The following is a 19919-nucleotide window of genomic DNA, read 5'->3' on the forward strand; positions in this document are numbered from 1 at the left end:
TTAGACTAGTGTGGCCGTAGGCATTTGCTGATTGCGTTCCTTTAAGTAAAGAGAAAGCCAGTCTTGTCATGCATTCCTTTTTGCAAGCTTATAGAATCAGACAGCATAGAAGAACTCATTTCTTCTCTTTTCATTTTCACTTCCCCACCTTCCTTTCTTTCTCTCTCTGCCTCCCACAAAACTACAAGCCCTACCCTTTTATAAAAGCAAAATACTGCAGATGCTGGAAATCTGAAATAACAACAGAAAATGCTGGAGATACTCAGCAGGCCAGGCAGCATCTGTGGAGAGAGAAACAGAGTTAACGTTTCAGGTCTGGGACCCTTCATCAGAACTGGAAAAAGCTGGAGATGTAACAGATATTAAGCAGGTGCAGAGATGGGGGTGGGGGGGGGGGGGGTGGCGTTAGGAGAGGAGGAAGAAATAGAAAGAACACCCTATACTTTTGTAAGAGGCAGGGAAGATAAAATGTTGCAAATGGGAGTGGCAAAAATCATACTGCATGAAAAATGGGGGCAGGGATAATTATCTGAAATTGTTGAACTCAATGTTGAGTCCGGCAGGCTGTAAAGTGCCCAATCGAAAGATGAGGTGCTGTTCCTCGAGCTTACGTTGAGCTTCATTGGAACAATGTAATAGCCCGAGGACAGAGAGATCAGAGTGGGAGTGAAGCGCTGAATTAAAGTGACAGGCGACCGGAAGCTCAGGGTCACCCGTACAGACTGAACGGAGGTGTTCCCCAAAGCGGTCGCCCAATCTGCGTTTGGTCTGCCCAATGTAGAGGAGACCGCATCGTGAGCAGCGAATACAGTATACTAAATTGCAAGTACAAGTAAATCGGTTTCACCTGGAAGAGTTGTTTGGGGCCCTGGACAGTGGGAAGGGAGGAGGTAAAAGGGCATGTGTTGCATCTCCTGCGCTTGCACGGGAAGGTGCCAGGTGAAGGAGCAGGGCTGTTGGGGTGATTGGGGAGACCAAACGCAGATTGGGCGACCGCTTTGCGGAACACTTCCGTTCAGTCCGTACGGGTGACCCTGAGCTTCCGGTCGCCTGTCACTTTGATTCACCGCTTCACTCCCACTCTGATCTCTCTGTCCTCGGGCTATTACATTGTTCCAATGAAGCTCAACGTAAGCTCGAGGAACAGCACCTCATCTTTCGATTGGGCACTTTGCAGCCTGCCGGACTCAATATCGAGTTCAACAATTTCAGATAATTATCCCTGCCCCCATTTTTCATGCAGTATGATTTCTGTCATTCCCATTTGCAACATTTTATCTTTCCTGCCTCTTACAAAAGTATAGGATGTTCTTTCAATTCCTTCCTCCCCTCCTAACGCGCCCCCCCCTCCCCGTCTCTGCACCTGCTTAATATCTGTTACATCTCCAGCTTTTTCCAGTTCTGATGAAGGGTCCCAGACCTGAAACGTTAACTCTGTTTCTCTCTCCACGGATGCTGCCTGGCCTGCTGAGTATTTCCAGCATTTTCTGTTATTTAAGCCCTACCCTTTATTGCCTTCAGCTTCAAAACTACAGTAAAACCTGTACAACCAGGCATCCACAAAAACTGACACCTGCAAAAAAAAGGCACCCGCAAATAGACACTTATTCACAGTCCCAAATAACTTACATTGTAATAAATACAGACCACGGACACTCACAAATTCTGAACTATGGAAAGCCTTGAAATCACCAAGTCTGTTTGCAACTGAAGTACCTGGACACGCAGGTACGTGAGATGCAGCAACAGGTGGAAAAAAAGGCTCATGAAATGGAGACCTCTCCACCCAACATCCACAGTGGCAGGGAAACCCCTCCAGCCCCGGGACTGAATGCTTGCACAGCTCCATCCCAGGGACAGAGAAGCCTCTCCACAGCTCCGCCTCAGGGACAGGGGAGCCTCTCCACAGAGCAGCCTCTCCACAGCTCCGTCCCAGGGACAGAGGAGCCTCTCCACATCTCCGCCCCAGGGCAGAGGAGCCTCTCCACCGCTCCGTCCCAGGGACAGAGGAGCCTCTCCACCGCCCTGCATAGAACTCCCCATTCCAAAGAAGCCAGGAACTGCACCGGAACGACTGGTACCCTCGCTAAATAGGGCCTGGCTCTCCAGGGCACTGCCTGTAGATTATTTATGTGATGGTCATTGGATTACATTTCCCGCTGCAGTGCGCTACCCCGCCCCCCCCAGTGACATCACTCGACCATCATTGCAGAGAGCTGCGACCGCACAGAGCGCAGGCGGGAGGGGGCTGGAGAGCCAGGAATGATGGGTGCTGACATTCAGAATGGTGTCTGACAACCATGTGTGCAGGAAGTGTATCCAGCTGCAGCTACTGACAGACCGCATTGCGGTGCTGGAGCAGCGATTGGATACATACTGGACCATTCGCGATGCTGAGGACGTCGTGAATAGCACGTTTAATCAGTTGGTCACACCGCAGGTAAAGGTGGCACAGGCAGAAAGGGAACGGGTGACCAACAGGCAGAGTAGTAGGCGCAGGCAGGTAGTGCAGGGGTCCCCTGTGGCCGTCCCCCTCTCAAACAGATATAGCACTTTGGATACTGATGGGGGATGGCTTACCAGGGGAAGGCAGCAGCAGCCGCCAACTTCCTGGCACCAGGGGTGGCTCTGCTGCACAGGACGGGAGGAAAAAGAGGGGGAGAGCTATAGTAATAGGGGATTCTATTGTAAGGGGAATAGATAGGCGTTTCTGCGGCCGCAAACGAGACTCCAGGATGGTGTGTTGCCTCCCTGATGTAAGGGTCAAGGATGTCTCGGAGCGGCTGCAGGGCATTCTGGAGGGGGAGGGTGAACAGCCAGTTGTCGTGGTGCATATAGGTATCAACGATATAGGTAAAAACCGGGATGAGGTCCTAAAAGCTGAATATAGGGAGTTAGGAGGTAAATTTAAAAAATAGGACCTCAAAAGGTAGTAATCTCAGGATTGCTACCAGTGCCACGTGCTAGTCAGAGTAGGAATAGAAGGATATTTCAGATGAATACGTGGCTAGAGGAACGGTGTAAGGGGGAGGGATTCAAATTCCTGGGACATTGGAACCGGTTCTGGGGGAGGTGGGACCAGTACAAAACGGACGGTTTGCACCTGGGCAGGGCCAGGACCGATGTCCTAGCGGGAGTGTTTGCTAATGCTCTGGGGGAGGGTTTAAACTAAAATGGCAGGGGGTTGGGAACCTGAGCGGGGAGACAGAGGAAAGGGAAACAAGGATAAAAGCAAAAGACAGGAAGGAGAAAAACAAAAGTGACAGGCAGAGAAATCAAGGGTTTAAATCAAACATGGCCACAGTAAATAATAATTCTAAAAGATCTAAGAGCGTTAAAAAAACAAGCCTGAAGGCTTTGTCTCTTAATGCGAGGAGCATTTGTAATAAAGTGGATGAATTAGCTGCGCAAATAGAGGTAAACGAATATGATATGATTGGGAATACGGAAACGTGGCTCCAGGGTGGCCAAGGCTGGGAACTCAACATCCAGGGGTATTCAATATTCAGGAAAGATAGGCAAAAAGGAAAGGGAGGTGGGGTAGCATTGCTGGTTAAAGAAGGGATTAACACAATTGAAAGGAAGGATATTAGCTCTAATGATGTGGAATCTGTATGGGAAGAACTGAGAAATACCAAGGGGCAGAAAACGTTAGTGGGAGTGGTATATAGACCTCCAAACAGTAATGCGGAGGTCGGGGATGGCATTAAACGGGAAATTAGAGAAGCGTGCAAGAAGGGCACAGCAGTTATCATGGGTGACTTTAATCTACATACAGATTGGGCTAACCAAATTAGTAACAATACTGTGGAGGAGGAATTCCTGGAGTGTATACAGGATGGTTTCCTGAACCAATATGTTGAGGAACCAACTAGAGATCAGCCATCTTAGACTGGGTATTATGTAATGAGAAAGGATTAATTAGCAATCTTGTTGTGCGAGGCCCCTTGGGTCGGAGCGATCATAATATGATCGAATTCTTCATTAAGATGGAGAGTGAAGTAGTTGACTCAGAGACCAGGGTCCTAAATTTAAATAAAGGAGACTACGATGGCATGAGGAGCGAGTTGGGTAGGATTGATTGGGGAATGTCACTCAAAGGGCTGACGGTGGATGGGCAATGGCAAACATTCAAAGATCGCATGCATGAACTACAGAATTTGTTCATCCCAGTTTGGCATAAAAATAAAACAAAAAAGGTGACTCGACCGTGGCTAACAAGGGAAATTAGGGATAGCATAAGATCCAAGGAGAGGACATATAAATTAGCCAGAAAAAGCAGTAAACCTGAAGATTGGGAGCAGTTTAGGATCCAACAAAGGGATTAATTAAGAGGGGGAAAATAGAGTAAGAGTAAGCTTGCAGGGAACATAAAAACTGACTGTAATAGCTTTTATAGATGTGAAGAGACAAAGATTGGTGAAGTCAAGCGTAGGTCCCTTGCAGTCAGAATCAGGGGAAGTTATAATGGAGAACAAAGAAATGGAAGACCAATTAAATACATACTTTGGTTCTGTCTTCACAAAGGAGGACACAAATAACCTCCCAAAGATGTCGGGGAACATAGGGTCTAATGAAAGGGAGGAACTGATAGAAATCAGTATTTGTAGGGAAATGGTGTTAGGGAAATTGATGGGATTGAGGGCCAATAAATCCCCAGGGCCTGATAATCTACATCCTAGGGTACTTAAGAAGTGGTCCTAGAAATAGTAGATGCATTGCTGGTCATCTTCCAAAATTTGATAGACTCTGGAACAGTACCCATGGATTGGAGGGTAGCTAATGTTACCCCACTGTTCAAAAAGGGTGGTAGAGAGAAAACGGGGAATTACAGACCGGTAAGCCTGACATCGGTAGTGGGGGAAATGCTAGAGTCCATTATAAAAGATGTAATAGCAGAGCACTTGGGAAAAAGTGACCGGATCGGACAAAGTCAACATGGCTTTACAAAAGGTAAATCGTGCTTGACTAATCTACTGGAATTTTTTGAGGATGTAACTGGTAAAATAGATAAGGGAGAACCAGTGGATGTGGTGTATTTGGACTTTCAGAAGGCTTTCGATAAGGTCCCGCATAAGAGATTAGCGTGTAAAATTAAGGCACATGGGACTGGGGGCAAGGTATTGACTTGGATAGAGAACTGGTTGGCAGACAGAAAACAAAGAGTTGGAATAAACGGCTCTTTTTCCGAGTGGCAGGCAGTGACTAGTGGGGTACCGCAGGGATCAGTCCTTGGACCCCAGCTATTCATAATATATATTAATGATCGGGACGAGGGAACTAGATGTAATAGCTCCAAGTTTGCAGACGACACAAAGCTGGGTGGGCGTGTGTGCTGTGAGGAGGATGCCGAGAAACTCCAGTATGATTTGGACAGGTTGGGTGATTGGGCAGAAGCATGGCAAATGCAATATAATGTGGATAAATGCGAGGTTATCCACTTTGGTGTCAAAAACAGGAAGGCAGATTATCTGAACGGCAATAGATTGGGAGAAGGGGAAGTGCAACGAGACCTGGGTGTCCTTGTGCACAAGTCGCTGAAGGTAAGCATGCAGGTGCAGCAGGCGGTTAAGGCGGCAAATGGTATGTTGGCCTTCATAGCGAGAGGGTTTGAGTACAGGAACAAGGATGTCTTGCTGCAGTTGTACAGGGCCTTGGTGAGGCTACATCTTGAGTATTGTGTGCAGTTTTGGTCGCCTTATCTGAGGAAGGATGTTCTTGCCATGGAAGGAGTGCAGCGAAGATTCACCAGGCTGATACCTGGGATGGCAGGAATGACGTATGAGGAGAGATTGGGTCGATTGGGCTTGTACTCGCTGGAGTTTAGAAGAATGAGAGGGGATCTCATTGAAACTTATAAAATTTTAACAGGACTAGACAGACTAGATGCTGGAAGGATGTTCCCGATGGGGAGTCCAGAACCAGGGGTCATAGTCTAAGGATAAGGGGTAAGCCATTTAGGACAGAGATGAGGAGGAATTTCTTCACCCAGAGAGTGGTGAACCTGTGGAATTCTCTGCCAAGCCAAAGAAGGCAGTAGAGGCCAATTCATTAAATATATTCAAGAAGGAGTTGGATATATTTCTTAAGGCTAAAGGGATCAAGGGATATGGAGAGAAGGCAGGGACAGGGTACTGAATTTGGATGATCAGCCATGATCTCATTGAATGGCGGAACAGGCTCGAGGGGCCAAATGGCCTACTCCTGCTCCTATCTTCTATGTTTCTATGTTTCTACTGTCGCAGAGGTGGTGGGGGGGTGGAGATGTGCTGGTGACTGTGGTCTCGGGGAGCAAAGAGGGATGAAGAGGCGACTTGGAGTCGGGAGATTGGGGCTCAAGCGGGCGGTGGGCACTATCATTCTCAACACGGAGTGGGTGAAGCACAGAGAGGGGCAGCCAGTAAAGTAGAAGAACCAAGGTGGAAGGGAGGAGAAATGTTCTTAAACTGAGGGCTATTAGGCTGTGGGATCCATCACCATATGTGTCTATTGAAGTAGAGAGTAATATTTAACATGAAAGAGAAAGGGAGAAATATCTGAAAAGGAGGAATATAAAAGGATCTGGGGGCGAGAGGAGAGAGCGCCAGCACCAGGGGCTGAAGGCATCGTCCTGTGCTGTAATTTCTCAGTTTCCCCTCTTTGCCTGCTCACAGCTGGCCTCCTGGTTTGAATCAAAGAATGATACAGCACAGAAGGAAGCCATTCGGCCAATCATGCCTGTGCCGGCTCTTTGGTCGAGCTATCCAATTAAGCCCATAGAATAAAAGGGACAGTGACAGCATGGATACGAAATTGACTAAGTGGCAGGAAACAGAGAGTAGCGGTGAACGGTTGTTTTTTGGACTGGAGGAAGGCATACAGTGGTGTTCCCCAGGGGTCGGTTCTAGGACCACTGCTTTTCTTGATATATATTAATGACTTGAATGTGGGTGTACAGGGCACAATTTCAAAAATTGCAGATGACACAAAACTTGGAAGTATAGTGAACAGTGAGGTGGAAAGTGATAGACTTCAGGAAGACAGACAGGCTGGTGAAATGGGTGGACACGTGGCAGATGAAATTTAATGCAGAAAACTGCAAAGTAATACATTTTGGTAGAAAGAATGAGGAGAGGACATATAAACTAAAGGTTACATTCCTAAATGAGGTGCAGAAATAGAGCGACCTTGGGGTATGTGTGCACAAATCGTTGAAGGTGGCAGGGCAGGTTGAGAAAGCAGTTAAAAAGGCTTACGGGATCCTGGGCTTCATAAATAGAGGTATAGAGTACAAAAGTGTGGAAATTATAAAGAACCTGTATAAAACACTGGTTTGGCCCCAACTGAAATACAGTGTCCAATTCTGGGCACCACACTTTAGGAAGGATGTGAAGGCCTTAGAGAGGGTGCAGAAAAGATTTACGAGAATAATTCCAGGGATGAGGGACTTCAGTTACGTTGATAGACTGGAGAAGCTGGGGTTGTTCTCTTTAGAGCAGAGAAGATTGAGAGGAGATTTGATAGAGGTGTTCAAAATCATGAGGCGTCTGGACAGAGTAGAGATTGACAAACTGTTCCCATTGGCAGAAGGGTCGAGAACCAGAGGACACTGATTTACGGTGACTTGCAAAAGAACCAAAGGCGACGTAAGAAAAACTTTTTTACGCAGCGAGTGGTTAAGATCGGGAATGCACTGCCTGAAAGGCTGGTGGAGGCAGACTTAATCTTATCTTTCAAAAGAGAGTTGGTTAAGTATCTGAAGAAAAAAAATTTGCAGGGCTACGGGGAAAGGGCAGGGAAGTGTGACTAGCTGAGAGTCGGCACGGGCTCGACAAGCTAAATAGCCTTCTTCCGTGCTGTAACCATTCTATGAATCCCACTCCCCTGCTCTTTCCCCATAGCAATGTAACTTTTACCCCCTTCAAGTATTTATCCAATTCTCTTTTGAATGTTACGATTGATGCTGCTTCCGCCACCCGTTCAGGTGGTGCATTCCATTCCAGATCACAACTCGCCGAGTTAAAAAAAAAAGTATCTTTATGTCGCCTCTGGTTCTTTTGCCAATCACCTTAAATCTGTGTCCTCTGGTTACAGATCCTTCTGCTACTGGAAACAGTTTCTCTTTATTTACTGTAGCAACACGATTTTCAACACCTCTATCAAATCTCCTTTGCTCCGAGGAGAACAATCCCAGCTTCTCTAGTCGCTCAACCTAACTGAAGTCCCGCATCCTTCCACATCCCTGGTACCATTCTAGTAAATCTCTTCTGCACCCTCTCTTATCCCTTCTAATGTGTGGTGCCCAGAATTGAACACAATACTCCAGCCAAGGCCTAACCAGTGTTTCATAAACATTTAGCATAACTTCCTTGCTTTTGTACTCTATGCCTCCTTTAATAAAGCCAAGGATCCATATGCTTTTTTAACAGCCTTCTCAACTTGTCCTGTCACCTTCAAAGATTTGTGTACATACACCCCCAGGTCTCTCTGTTCCTGCACCCATTTTAAAATTGCACCATTTAGTTTATATTGCCTCTCAGTCTTCCTACCAAAATATATCACTTTACACTTCTCTGCATTAAATTTCATCTGCCATGTATCTTCCCATTTCACCAGTCTATGTCCTTCTGAAGTCTGTTACTACCTGCCTCACTGTTTGCTACATTTGAGTTTCATATCATTTGCAAACTTTGAAATGATGCTCCGTATACCAAAGTCCAGGTCATTAATATATATCAAAAAGAGCAGTGGTCCTAATACTGACCTCTGGGGAACACCACTGTATACTTCCGTCCAGTCTGAAAAACAACCATTCACCACTACTCTCTGCTTTGTCCCTTAACCAGTGTTGTATCCATGCTGCCACTGTCCCTTTAATCCCACGGGCTTTTAATTTGCAAAGTCTATTATATGGTAGTTTGTCAAATGCCTTTTGAAAGTCCATATGTACACTACCCTCATCAACCCTCTCCATTACTTCGTCAAAGAACTCGATCAAGTTAATCAACCACGATGTGCCTTTAACAAATCCATGCTTTCATTTATTAGCCCATACTTTTCCAAATGCCAGTAAATTTTGTCCCGGGTTATTGTCTCCAGAAGTTTCCCCACCACCGACGTTAGACTGACTGACCTCTAGTTGCCAGGTTCATCCCTCTCCCCTTTTTTTAAGCAGGGGTGCAACATTTGCAATCCTCCAGTCCTCTGGCACCACCCCCATATCGAAGGGGGATTGGAAGATTGTGGCCAGAGCCTCCACAATTTGTACCTTTACTTCCCTTGGTAACCTCGGATGCATCCCATCCGGACAGGGTGACTTTTCTACTTTGAACACTGCCAACCTTTTAAGTACCTCTTTAACTATTTTATTGTATCCAATATTGCTAATGCCTCCTCCCTTACTGCTACATTGGCAGTTTCCGCTTCTCTAATGAAAACAGGTGCAAGTACAGGTTGAGCATCCCGAATCTGGCAACCTCGGGACCGAGGCTGAGCCGGTTTTCGTGTTTTTCCGGACTTTGGAACGTGTTTCTGATGTCCGAATTCTGGAAATATCGCAACCAGGGCTCGGGCGTTTCTGGACTTCGGACATCAGAAACACATTCCGAGTCCGGAAATGCCTGGGCCCAGGTTGTGGTTTGACAGGGTGTCCGGATTCCAGACGATCCTGCCACCAATTGTCCCGGAGTCCAGATTTTGGATGCTCAACTTGTACTCATTTAGTAACTCAGCCATGCCCTCTCCCTCCACAAGATCTCCTTTTCAGCCACATCCTTCCTTTGACTACCCTTTCACTATTTATGACTACCTTTTTACTATTTATGTTTTTATGAGAGACTTTTGGATTCCACTTTATGTTAACTGCTAATCTATTCTCATATTCTCTCTGACTATGTTATTCCCTTTTTTAGATCTCCTCTGTACTTTCTATATTCAGCTTGGTTCTCTACTTTATTATGAACCTTACAGTTGTCATACGCTTCAGTCTGTCAAGCAGTATCTGACTTCAGGTGGCGGAGTCCATTTTTTTTCCATTCCTGTCAAATATTATCAGCTATTAGTAATTTAAAAACAGTACTAAATGCAGAGCAGAGGAGCACAGGTGAAGCGTGTGAGAGCAGCCACACAGGAGGAAAGCTCCGGTCAGACTGCAACAAAGACACTGCCACTTAAGACTGATCAACAAATTAGCAAAAAATCAGTCAGTGACCACAGGGTGGCTACTGCTGGAAGTGAAAAATTGTCATACTGATGCAGTCTTCTGAGACTGGGCTCCTTGGAAGAGTGTAGAAGGATCTTTACTCTGTCTCTAACCCATGCTGTAGCTGCCCTGGCAGTGTTTCATGGGACAGTGTAGAAGGAGTATTTGATGCTCAAACTGGCTGCTTGAAAATTTCCTAGCACTAACAGGGCAGTAAAGCCACTTCTTCCCCCCACCACCACCCGCTGTACCCAACCCCGTCTCTTGCTACCCGAGTGCCACCCCTACCTCCCCAGTGCTGCTCCACCATGTCACCCCTACCACCCCAATATCAACTCTACCTCCCCAGGGACACCCAAACCTCCCCAGGGTCACCCCCCCCAGTCACCCCTACCTCCCCAGGGTCACCCCCCAGTCACCTCTACCTCCCCAGGGTCACCCCTCCCCCCACCCCCGAGACACCCCTACCTCCCCAGGGTCATCCCCCCAGTCACCCCTACCTCCCCAGTGCTGCTCCACCATGTCACCCCTACCACCCCAATGTCAACTCTACCTCCCCAGGGTCACCCAAACCTCCCCAGGGTCACCACCCCCAGTCACCTCTACCTCCCCAGGGTCACCACCCCCAGTCACCCCTACCTCCCCAGGGTCACCCCCCAGTCACCCCTAGCTCCCCAGGGTCACCCCCCAGTCACCCCTAGCTCCCCAGGGTCACCCCCCCAGTCACCCCTCCCCCCACCCCCGAGACACCCCTACCTCCCCAGGGTCACCACCCCCAGTCACCCCGCCCCCCCCGTCACCCCTACCTCCCCAAGGTCAACTCCCCCCCCGCCCCGTCACCCCTACCTCCCCAGGGTCACCCCCCCAGTCACCCCTACCTTCCCAGGGTCACCCCGCCCCCCCCGTCACCCCTACCTCCCCAGGGTCACCTCCCCCAGTCATCTCTACCTCCCCAGGGTCACCCCTACCTCCCCAGGGTCACCCCCCCAGTCACCCCTACCTCCCCAATGTCACCCCCCAGTCACCTCTACCTCCCCAGGGTCACCCAAACCTCCCCAGGGTCACCCCCCAGTCACCTCTACCTCCCCAGGGTCACCCCCCCAGTCACCTCTACCTCCCCAGGGTCACCCCCCAGTCACCTCTACCTCCCCAGGGTCACCCCCCCAATCACCCCTACCTCCCCAGGGTCACCCCCCCAGTCACCCCTACCTCCTCAGGGTCACCCCCCCCAGTCACCGCTACCTCCCCAGGGTCACCCCCCCAGTCACCCCTACCTCCTCAGGGTCACCCCCCCCAGTCACCCCTACCTCCTCAGGGTCACCCCCCCCAGTCACCGCTACCTCCCCAGGGTCACCCCCCCAGTCACCCCTACCTCCTCAGGGTCACCCCCCCCAGTCACCCCTACCTCCTCAGGGTCACCCCCCCAGTCACCTCTACCTCCTCAGGGTCACCCCCCCCCCCCAGTCACCTCTACCTCCCCAGGGTCACCCCCCCCAGTCACCCCTACCTCCTCAGGGTCACCCCCCCCAGTCACCGCTACCTCCCCAGGGTCACCCCCCCAGTCACCCCTACCTCCTCAGGGTCACCCCCCCCAGTAACCCCTACCTCCTCAGGGTCACCCCCCCAGTCACCTCTACCTCCTCAGGGTCACCCCCCCCCCAGTCACCTCTACCTCCCCAGGGTCACCCCCCCCAGTCACCCCTACCTCCTCAGGGTCACCCCCCCCAGTCACCCCTACCTCCTCAGGGTCACCCCCCCCAGTCACCGCTACCTCCCCAGGGTCACCCCCCCAGTCACCCCTACCTCCTCAGGGTCACCCCCCCCAGTCACCCCTACCTCCTCAGGGTCACCCCCCCAGTCACCTCTACCTCCTCAGGGTCACCCCCCCCAGTCACCGCTACCTCCCCAGGGTCACCCCCCCAGTCACCCCTACCTCCTCAGGGTCACCCCCCCCAGTCACCCCTACCTCCTCAGGGTCACCCCCCCAGTCACCTCTACCTCCTCAGGGTCACCCCCCCCAGTCACCGCTACCTCCCCAGGGTCACCCCCCCAGTCACCCCTACCTCCTCAGGGTCACCCCCCCCAGTCACCCCTACCTCCTCAGGGTCACCCCCCCAGTCACCCCTACCTCCTCAGGGTCACCCCCCCAGTCACCCCTACCTCCTCAGGGTCACCCCCCCCAGTCACCCCTACCTCCTCAGGGTCACCCCCCCAGTCACCTCTACCTCCTCAGGGTCACCCCCCCCAGTCACCGCTACCTCCCCAGGGTCACCCCCCCAGTCACCCCTACCTCCTCAGGGTCACCCCCCCAGTCACCCCTACCTCCTCAGGGTCACCCCCCCAGTCACCCCTACCTCCTCAGGGTCACCCCCCCCAGTCACCGCTACCTCCCCAGGGTCACCCCCCCAGTCACCTCTACCTCCCCAGGGTCACCCCCCCAGTCACCCCTACCTCCTCAGGGTCACCCCCCCCAGTCACCCCTACCTCCTCAGGGTCACCCCCCCCAGTCACCCCTACCTCCTCAGGGTCACCCCCCCAGTCACCTCTACCTCCTCAGGGTCACCCCCCCCAGTCACCGCTACCTCCCCAGGGTCACCCCCCCAGTCACCCCTACCTCCTCAGGGTCACCCCCCCAGTCACCCCTACCTCCTCAGGGTCACCCCCCCAGTCACCCCTACCTCCTCAGGGTCACCCCCCCAGTCACCTCTACCTCCTCAGGGTCACCCCCCCCAGTCACCGCTACCTCCCCAGGGTCACCCCCCCAGTCACCCCTACCTCCTCAGGGTCACCCCCCCAGTCACCCCTACCTCCTCAGGGTCACCCCCCCAGTCACCCCTACCTCCTCAGGGTCACCCCCCCCAGTCACCGCTACCTCCCCAGGGTCACCCCCCCAGTCACCTCTACCTCCCCAGGGTCACCCCCCCAGTCACCCCTACCTCCTCAGGGTCACCCCCCCCAGTCACCCCTACCTCCTCAGGGTCACCCCCCCCAGTCACCCCTACCTCCTCAGGGTCACCCCCCCAGTCACCTCTACCTCCTCAGGGTCACCCCCCCCAGTCACCGCTACCTCCCCAGGGTCACCCCCCCAGTCACCCCTACCTCCTCAGGGTCACCCCCCCAGTCACCCCTACCTCCTCAGGGTCACCCCCCCAGTCACCCCTACCTCCTCAGGGTCACCCCCCCCCCAGTCACCGCTACCTCCCCAGGGTCACCCCCCCAGTCACCTCTACCTCCCCAGGGTCACCCCCCCAGTCACCCCTACCTCCTCAGGGTCACCCCCCCCAGTCACCCCTACCTCCTCAGGGTCACCCCCCCCAGTCACCCCTACCTCCTCAGGGTCACCCCCCCCAGTCACCCCTACCTCCCCAGGGTCACCCCCCCAGTCACCCCTACCTCCTCAGGGTCACCCCCCCAGTCACCCCTACCTCCTCAGGGTCACCCCCCCCAGTCACCGCTACCTCCCCAGGGTCACCCCCCCAGTCACCCCTACCTCCTCAGGGTCACCCCCCCCAGTCACCCCTACCTCCCCAGGGTCACCCCCCCAGTCACCCCTACCTCCCCAGGGTCACCCCCCCAGTCACCCCTAGCTCCCCAATGTCACCCCCCCCCCCCCCAGTCACCTCTACCTCCCCAGCGTCACCAACCCCCCCCCCCCCCCCCCCAGTCACCTCTAGCTCCCCAGGGTCATCCCCCCGTCACCCCTAGCTCCCCAGGGTCATCCCCCCAGTCACCTCTACCTCCCCAGGGTCACCCAAACCTCCCCAGGGTCAGCCCCCCAGTCACCCCTACCTCCCCAGGGTCACCCCGCCCCCCCGTCACCCCTACCTCCCCAGGGTCACCCCGCCCCCCCGTCACCCCTACCTCCCCAGGGTCACACCCCCCCAGTCACCCCTACCTTCCCAGGGTCACCCCCCCAGTCACCTCTACCTCCCCAGGGTCACACCCCCCCAGTCACCCCTACCTTCCCAGGGTCACCCCCCCAGTCACCTCTACCTCCCCAGAGTCACCCCCCGTCACCTCTACCTCCCCAGGGTCACCCCCCCCAGTCACCTCTACCTCCCCAGGGTCACCCCCCCCCAGTCACCCCTACCTCCCCAGGGTCACCCCCCCGGTAACCCCTACCTCCCCAGAGTCACCCCTACCTCCCCAGGGTCACCCCTCCAGTCGCCCCTACCTCCCCAGGGTCACTCCCCCAGTCACCTCTACCTCCCCAGGGTCACCCCCCCAGTCACCTCTACCTCCCCAGGGTCACCCCCCCAGTCACCCCTACCTCCCCAGGGTCACCCCCAGTCACCTCTACCTCCCCAGGGTCACACCCCCCCAGTCACCTCTACCTCCCCAGGGTCACCCCTATCTCCCCGGGGTCATCCCCCCAGTCACTTCTACCACCCCAGGCTCACCCCCCCAGTCACCTCTACCTCCCCAGGGTCATCCCCCCAGTCACCCCTACCTCCCCAGGGTCACCCCCCAGTCACCTCTACCCCCCCAGTCACCCCTACCTCCCCAGGGTCACCCCCCAGTCACCTCTACCCCCCCAGTCACCCCTACCTCCCCAGGGTCACCCCCCAGTCGCCTCTACCCCCCGTGTCACCTCTACCTCCCCAGGGTCACCGCCCCCCCGTTCACACCCTACCTCCCCAGGGTCACGCCCCCCCCCCGTTCACACCCTACCTCCCCAGGGTCCCCCCCGTTCACACCCTACCTCCCCAGGGTCCCCCCCGTTCACACCCTACCTCCCCAGGGTCCCCCCGTTCACACCCTACCTCCCCAGGGTCCCCCCCGTTCACACCCTACCTCCCCAGGGTCCCCCCCGTTCACACCCTACCTCCCCAGGGTCCCCCCGTTCACACCCTACCTCCCCAGGGTCACCCCAACCCCCACCTCCGCAGTGTCTCCCCAACCCCCAGTATCTCCCCAACTTCGCCCCACCTCCCTAGTGTCACCTCTACCTCCCCAGAATCAACCCCCAGCGTCACCTCTCCCGCCCCAGAATCAACCCCCAGCGTCACCTCTACCGCCCCAGAATCAACCCCCAGCGTCACCTCTACCTCCCCAGAATCAACCCCCAGCGTCACCTCTACCGCCCCAGAATCAACCCCCAGCGTCACCTCTACCTCCCCAGAATCAACCCCCAGCGTCAGCTCTACCTCCCCAGAATCAACCCCCAGCGTCAGCTCTACCTCCCCAGAATCAACCCCCAGTGTTGTCCGCAATGTCACCCCTTATCTCCCCGCTGCGCTGCCCCTAGCAAGACTTGCATCTATGACGCCTTTCACGACCTTGCGACGTCCGAAAGCGCTTCACAGCCAGTGAAGTATTTTGGAAGTGCAGTCACTGCTGCAATGTAGAACCCCCATCTCCGTGCTGCCCCCGCGAGCTCCCAGACCTGCTTCTCCATCGCAGGGGCGGGGCTCACACTATCCTACCTCACTCAGTGTCGGGGCTGTGCGGGCTTCAGCTGATGCGGCAAATCACTGTTACCTTCTCCCTGTAAATAAGCGGCTCCAATCCCCACCCAAATGGCTCCCCACTCTGCTCACTCACCACAGGCTCTGTGTGAGCCGCGCGGAACCGCAGGCCTCGCGGCCAGAGTCAGAGCAGGCCGAGCGGAACCACTTCCAGAAAGGGTTTACTTTTCTCATAATAAATAACAAAATAAATCAAATAGGCAAGTAGATGAGTTAATTAAACATTCACCTACATTTTATTGTATTTATTAACAACTCTATCTCCCACTGACCTGAGCCCCGAGTATTTTTCTGCGCCAATACGATTCTAGATTTTATTCCCCCCCTCCCCCCTGCCGCAGTGGTACAGTACGGTAACCCGGGGTGATGATTGACACGCCCCGCCCCTTTTCTTGCAATCGTCACGGGCCACCCGGCCCCGCCCAACTGTGGCGTCACTCTCCCTCCCGATTGTGACGCTGCGCCGGGACACGTGCTGTGCCAATGATTTTCAAAAAGGTTCGATCCGTTTGTTACCAACGAAATAAACCCAACAAAAGGGGGAGTGAGTGTTGAGTGAAGAAGGACCCCATTGACTGAGATCACAATAAAATAATGATCACAATGGAGGCATCTCAGAATAAAGCAATCCAGGTAAAACGGGAGGCAGAAGAGGAGACACTGCAGGTGAAAAACGGCATTGAGAAAGGTTGTCAAATACAAAATGAAACTTTTAACAGAAAAGAGGGTAAAAATGAGGTGGATTTATGCTCAACCATCACACCCAAAACCAATGGTACCAAATAAGAAATTTTGACTTTTTCTATTACATAAAAAAATGATAATTTATATAAATATAATATTTGGTAGTATCATCTTGGATGAGAGACAACTAACAAGCTGTCAAAACTTGATGGGTTCTCTGTAACCATTTTTTGTCTGTTCAAATGTGCCCTCTTTCTATTTTGCATTTCAGTTATAAATTGTTATGGAATAATTAATGTTTAAAGTTTTAAGTAGATTATGTGCATTGCTATTTACTCTTACTAACTTCCTCTAACAGCTGATATGGGATCCCTCATTTGCCTACTCCTCCCCTAAAACTTAAAAAGTTATGGAAGAAATGAGCTGTGTAGTGAGCTTGTAAACACTTAATGTGCAATTGGTGGTTAATTGGGAGGCTCCAAAGTTTGGTCTTGTATGTAGGGTACAGTAATACCTAACCATGGGAATGATGCATTTAGTACAAAAGAAACATTATGTCATGTTATGAATGTCTAACATTAGCAAGAATGAGTGCAGTGTTTCAATTATTGTTATGGGAGAACAAGTGTTGCCCAATCTTAAACCTGTGCCAAGATTCACATATGAGGTGATGTGCTGCATTTATTTATCAGAGAAGGGGGAATGAGAGAATAATGGATATCTATGAGTGTTTTCTAAACTGTAGTCCCGTCCAAGAGTCCTGATGGTGTTTTAAACCACAGGACAAAAATTCAAGAGGTTTATAACCAGAATCTGAACCCCAAGTTGAGATAGTATAATTCCGTCAATTTGGGCAGTATTACTACTTTGCACTTCCGGTGTTTTTGGTCTGCGCTGGATATACTAGCAGGCATTGACAGTCAGGATACTCCATGCAGTTAAGGTGGGATGACATGCTCACTGAGGGATTACCAATTGTGATGTAAGCATTGCAAATTTATTGAGTGATAATCTGCACTTGATTACCAGAAAATGGGACAGTCAGTGTGGGAATCTGGCATTTCATATTGCTGACATTCTGACATTTTGTGTGGAAAAGAGGTGCAGATGAGACTTGGACTACATCACGTAGGAACTGTCAAGGTAAACTTCTTAAAGACCTTTAAAGTAAAGTACAAGTGTGTCATGTATTGATTGCGAGTTTGACACCAGTCAATACGGTAATGTAATGTGCGAGTTTAACACCAGTAAATACGGTAATGTAATGTGCATTGCATTATGGGAATTACCCGGGAAAGCAGCAGTCAGCCATTTTTAAGGAATAAAGAGAACGTCGTAGTTAGAAGCCTGTCTGCCTGACTCTGATTTAATTCGACGTATCTACATGCTTGATTGAACGTATTAAAGCATAGATACAACATTGGCGACGAGGATAACGAACAGGAATCATTTTTAAAAAGGTAGTTGCCCAAGTTTTAGTTAGCTAGGATGGAGAAGACTGGCATTCAAAATTTTGCATGTTTCGCCGAGCCAGCTACGTTGGGTCCAAGATGGATGAGGTGGTTAACATCTTTTGAGCTTTATGCTGACGGCAAAGGACTCATTATCGACGATACCTCTACAGCTGCCATGAAGCAGAGGAGAAGAGCTCTACTTCTACACCTAGCAGGACCAGATGTCCAGGATATCTTTTCGACTCTACCGGACACAGGAGAGCCAGCAGACTACACGGCGGCGGTTAGTGCTTTGAATCACTACTTCGTGCCCCAGGTCAACGCAGCATTTGCTAGGCAGACTTTTCATAAGTTGTCCCAGAAGACAGGTGAGACTGTGCAACAATTTGCTACTCGCTTGCGGCAGGCTGCTAAAGACTGTGCTTTTGGGGGGGATGCGGATAATTAAATCAGAGACGCTATCCTGAGTAGGTGCATGTCAGCCTATGTGTGGAGGAAATTGCTAGAGGAAGGGCATGGTCTAATGCTCGCCCGCACGTTACAATTGGCCTCACTATGTGAAAACGTCGAGGAGCAGATGTCAGCCATGTCATGTACAGAGAAGGCGGAGACAGATACTGTTCGTCGTGTTAAACAGAACATAAGAAAGAAGAAACATAAGAAATAGAAACAGGAGTAGGCCAATCGGCCCCTCGAGCCTGCTCCACCATTCAATAAGATCATGGCTGATCTGATCCTAACCTCAAATCTTCTATCACTCTCCATCCCACCCGAACCCATGTGATCTCCCGGGAGAGGCGAAAAACCGGATAAAAAACCCAATGGCCAATTTGGGAGAAAAAATCTGGGAAATTCCTCTCCGACCCATCTAGGCGATCGAAACTCTTCCAGGAGATCACTCTGTCCCTATATTTTCTACAGTACTTACCTTCTGTAAAGGCGATCTCCACCCCAGCCAGAACAGGAATAAAACCATCTCCTGAAATCTAACACAGAATTAGAACACAAGAAGTAGGAGCAGAACCAGGCTACACGGCCCCTGGGCCCGCTCCACTACCCACAGGGCCATGACTATTCCGAACCTAGACTCATGTCCAATTTCCTGCCCGCTCCCCGTAACCCTTAATTCCCTTTACTTCTAGGAAACTATCTATTTCTGTTTTAAATTTATTTAATGATGTAGCTTCCACAGCTTTCTGGGGCAGCAAATTCCACAAACCTACCACCCTCTGAGTGAAGAAGTTTCTCCTCATCTCAGTTTTGAAAGAGCAGGCCCTTATTTTAAGATTATGCCCCCTAGTTCTAGTTTCACCCATCATTGGGAACATCCTCACCGCATCCACCCGATCAAGCCCCTTCACAATCTTATATGTTTCAATAAGATCGCCTCTCATTCTTCTGAACTCCAATGAGTAGAGTCCCAATCTACTCAACCTCTCCTCATATGACCACCCCCTCATCCCCGGGATTAACCGAGTGAACCTTCTTTGTACATAAGAACATAAGAAATAGGAGCAGGAGTAGGCCAATCGGCCCCTCGAGCCTGCTCCGCCACTCAATAAGATCATGGCTGATCTGATCCTAACCGCCAATCCACTATCACCGAACCATCTCCTGAATCTAACGGAATTAGACACACGAAATAGGAGCAGGATCAGGCTACACGGCCCCTGGGCCCGCTCCGCTACCCACAGGGCCATGACCGATCCGAACCTAGACTCATGTCCAAATCCCTGCCCGCTCCCTGTAACCCTTAATTCCCTTTACTTCTAAGAAACTGTCTATTTCTGTTTTAAATTTATGTAATGATGTAGCTTCTACAGCTTTTTGACTCGAGAGCAAGTATGTCTTCTTAAGTATGGACACCAAAACTGTATGCAGTATTCCAGGTGCGGTCTCACCAATACCTTGTATAACTGCAGCAATACCTCCCTGTTTTTATATTCTATCCCCCTAGCAATAAAAGCCAACATTCCAATGGCCTTCTTGATCACTTGCTGCACCTGCATACTAACTTTTTGAATTTCGTGCACCAGGACCCCCAGATCTCTTTGTACTACAGTACTTGCCAGTTTCTTGCCATTAAGATAATAACTTGCTCTATGATTTTTCCTGCCAAAGTGCATAACCCCA

The 19919-nt window shown here is 51.6% G+C and overlaps 2 protein-coding genes across 6 annotated transcripts in view; one reads left to right on the top strand and one right to left on the bottom strand.

Annotated features, from left to right (window-relative positions):
• thg1l (tRNA-histidine guanylyltransferase 1-like) overlaps window positions 1-15808 on the bottom strand; it is a 53448-nt gene extending 37640 nt beyond the window's left edge. For 2 of the 5 annotated variants that reach the window (XM_085995110.1, XM_085995105.1), the window contains exon 1: window positions 15662-15736. The gene's annotated coding sequence lies outside the window, so the exon portion shown is untranslated. Of the gene's footprint in view, window positions 1-15459; window positions 15583-15606 lie in introns of those variants that run through there. The other 3 variants (XM_085995108.1, XM_085995106.1, XM_085995109.1) reach the window with 3 other exon arrangements.
• A 337-nt stretch (window positions 15809-16145) lies between these two features.
• The window catches only part of LOC147113783 (transcription factor SOX-30-like), a 146742-nt gene continuing 142968 nt past the window's right edge, over window positions 16146-19919 (top strand). The window contains exon 1 of the mRNA XM_085995111.1: window positions 16146-16281. Within this exon, the coding sequence (XP_085851237.1) occupies window positions 16243-16281 (39 nt within the window). The 5' untranslated portion in view covers window positions 16146-16242. The remainder of the gene's footprint in view (window positions 16282-19919) is intronic.

This window comes from Somniosus microcephalus, chromosome 8, assembly GCF_052327205.1.
Source record: "Somniosus microcephalus isolate GS21.2 chromosome 8, FLI_Smic_1.0, whole genome shotgun sequence".
NCBI classification, from domain to species: Eukaryota; Metazoa; Chordata; class Chondrichthyes; order Squaliformes; family Somniosidae; genus Somniosus; species Somniosus microcephalus.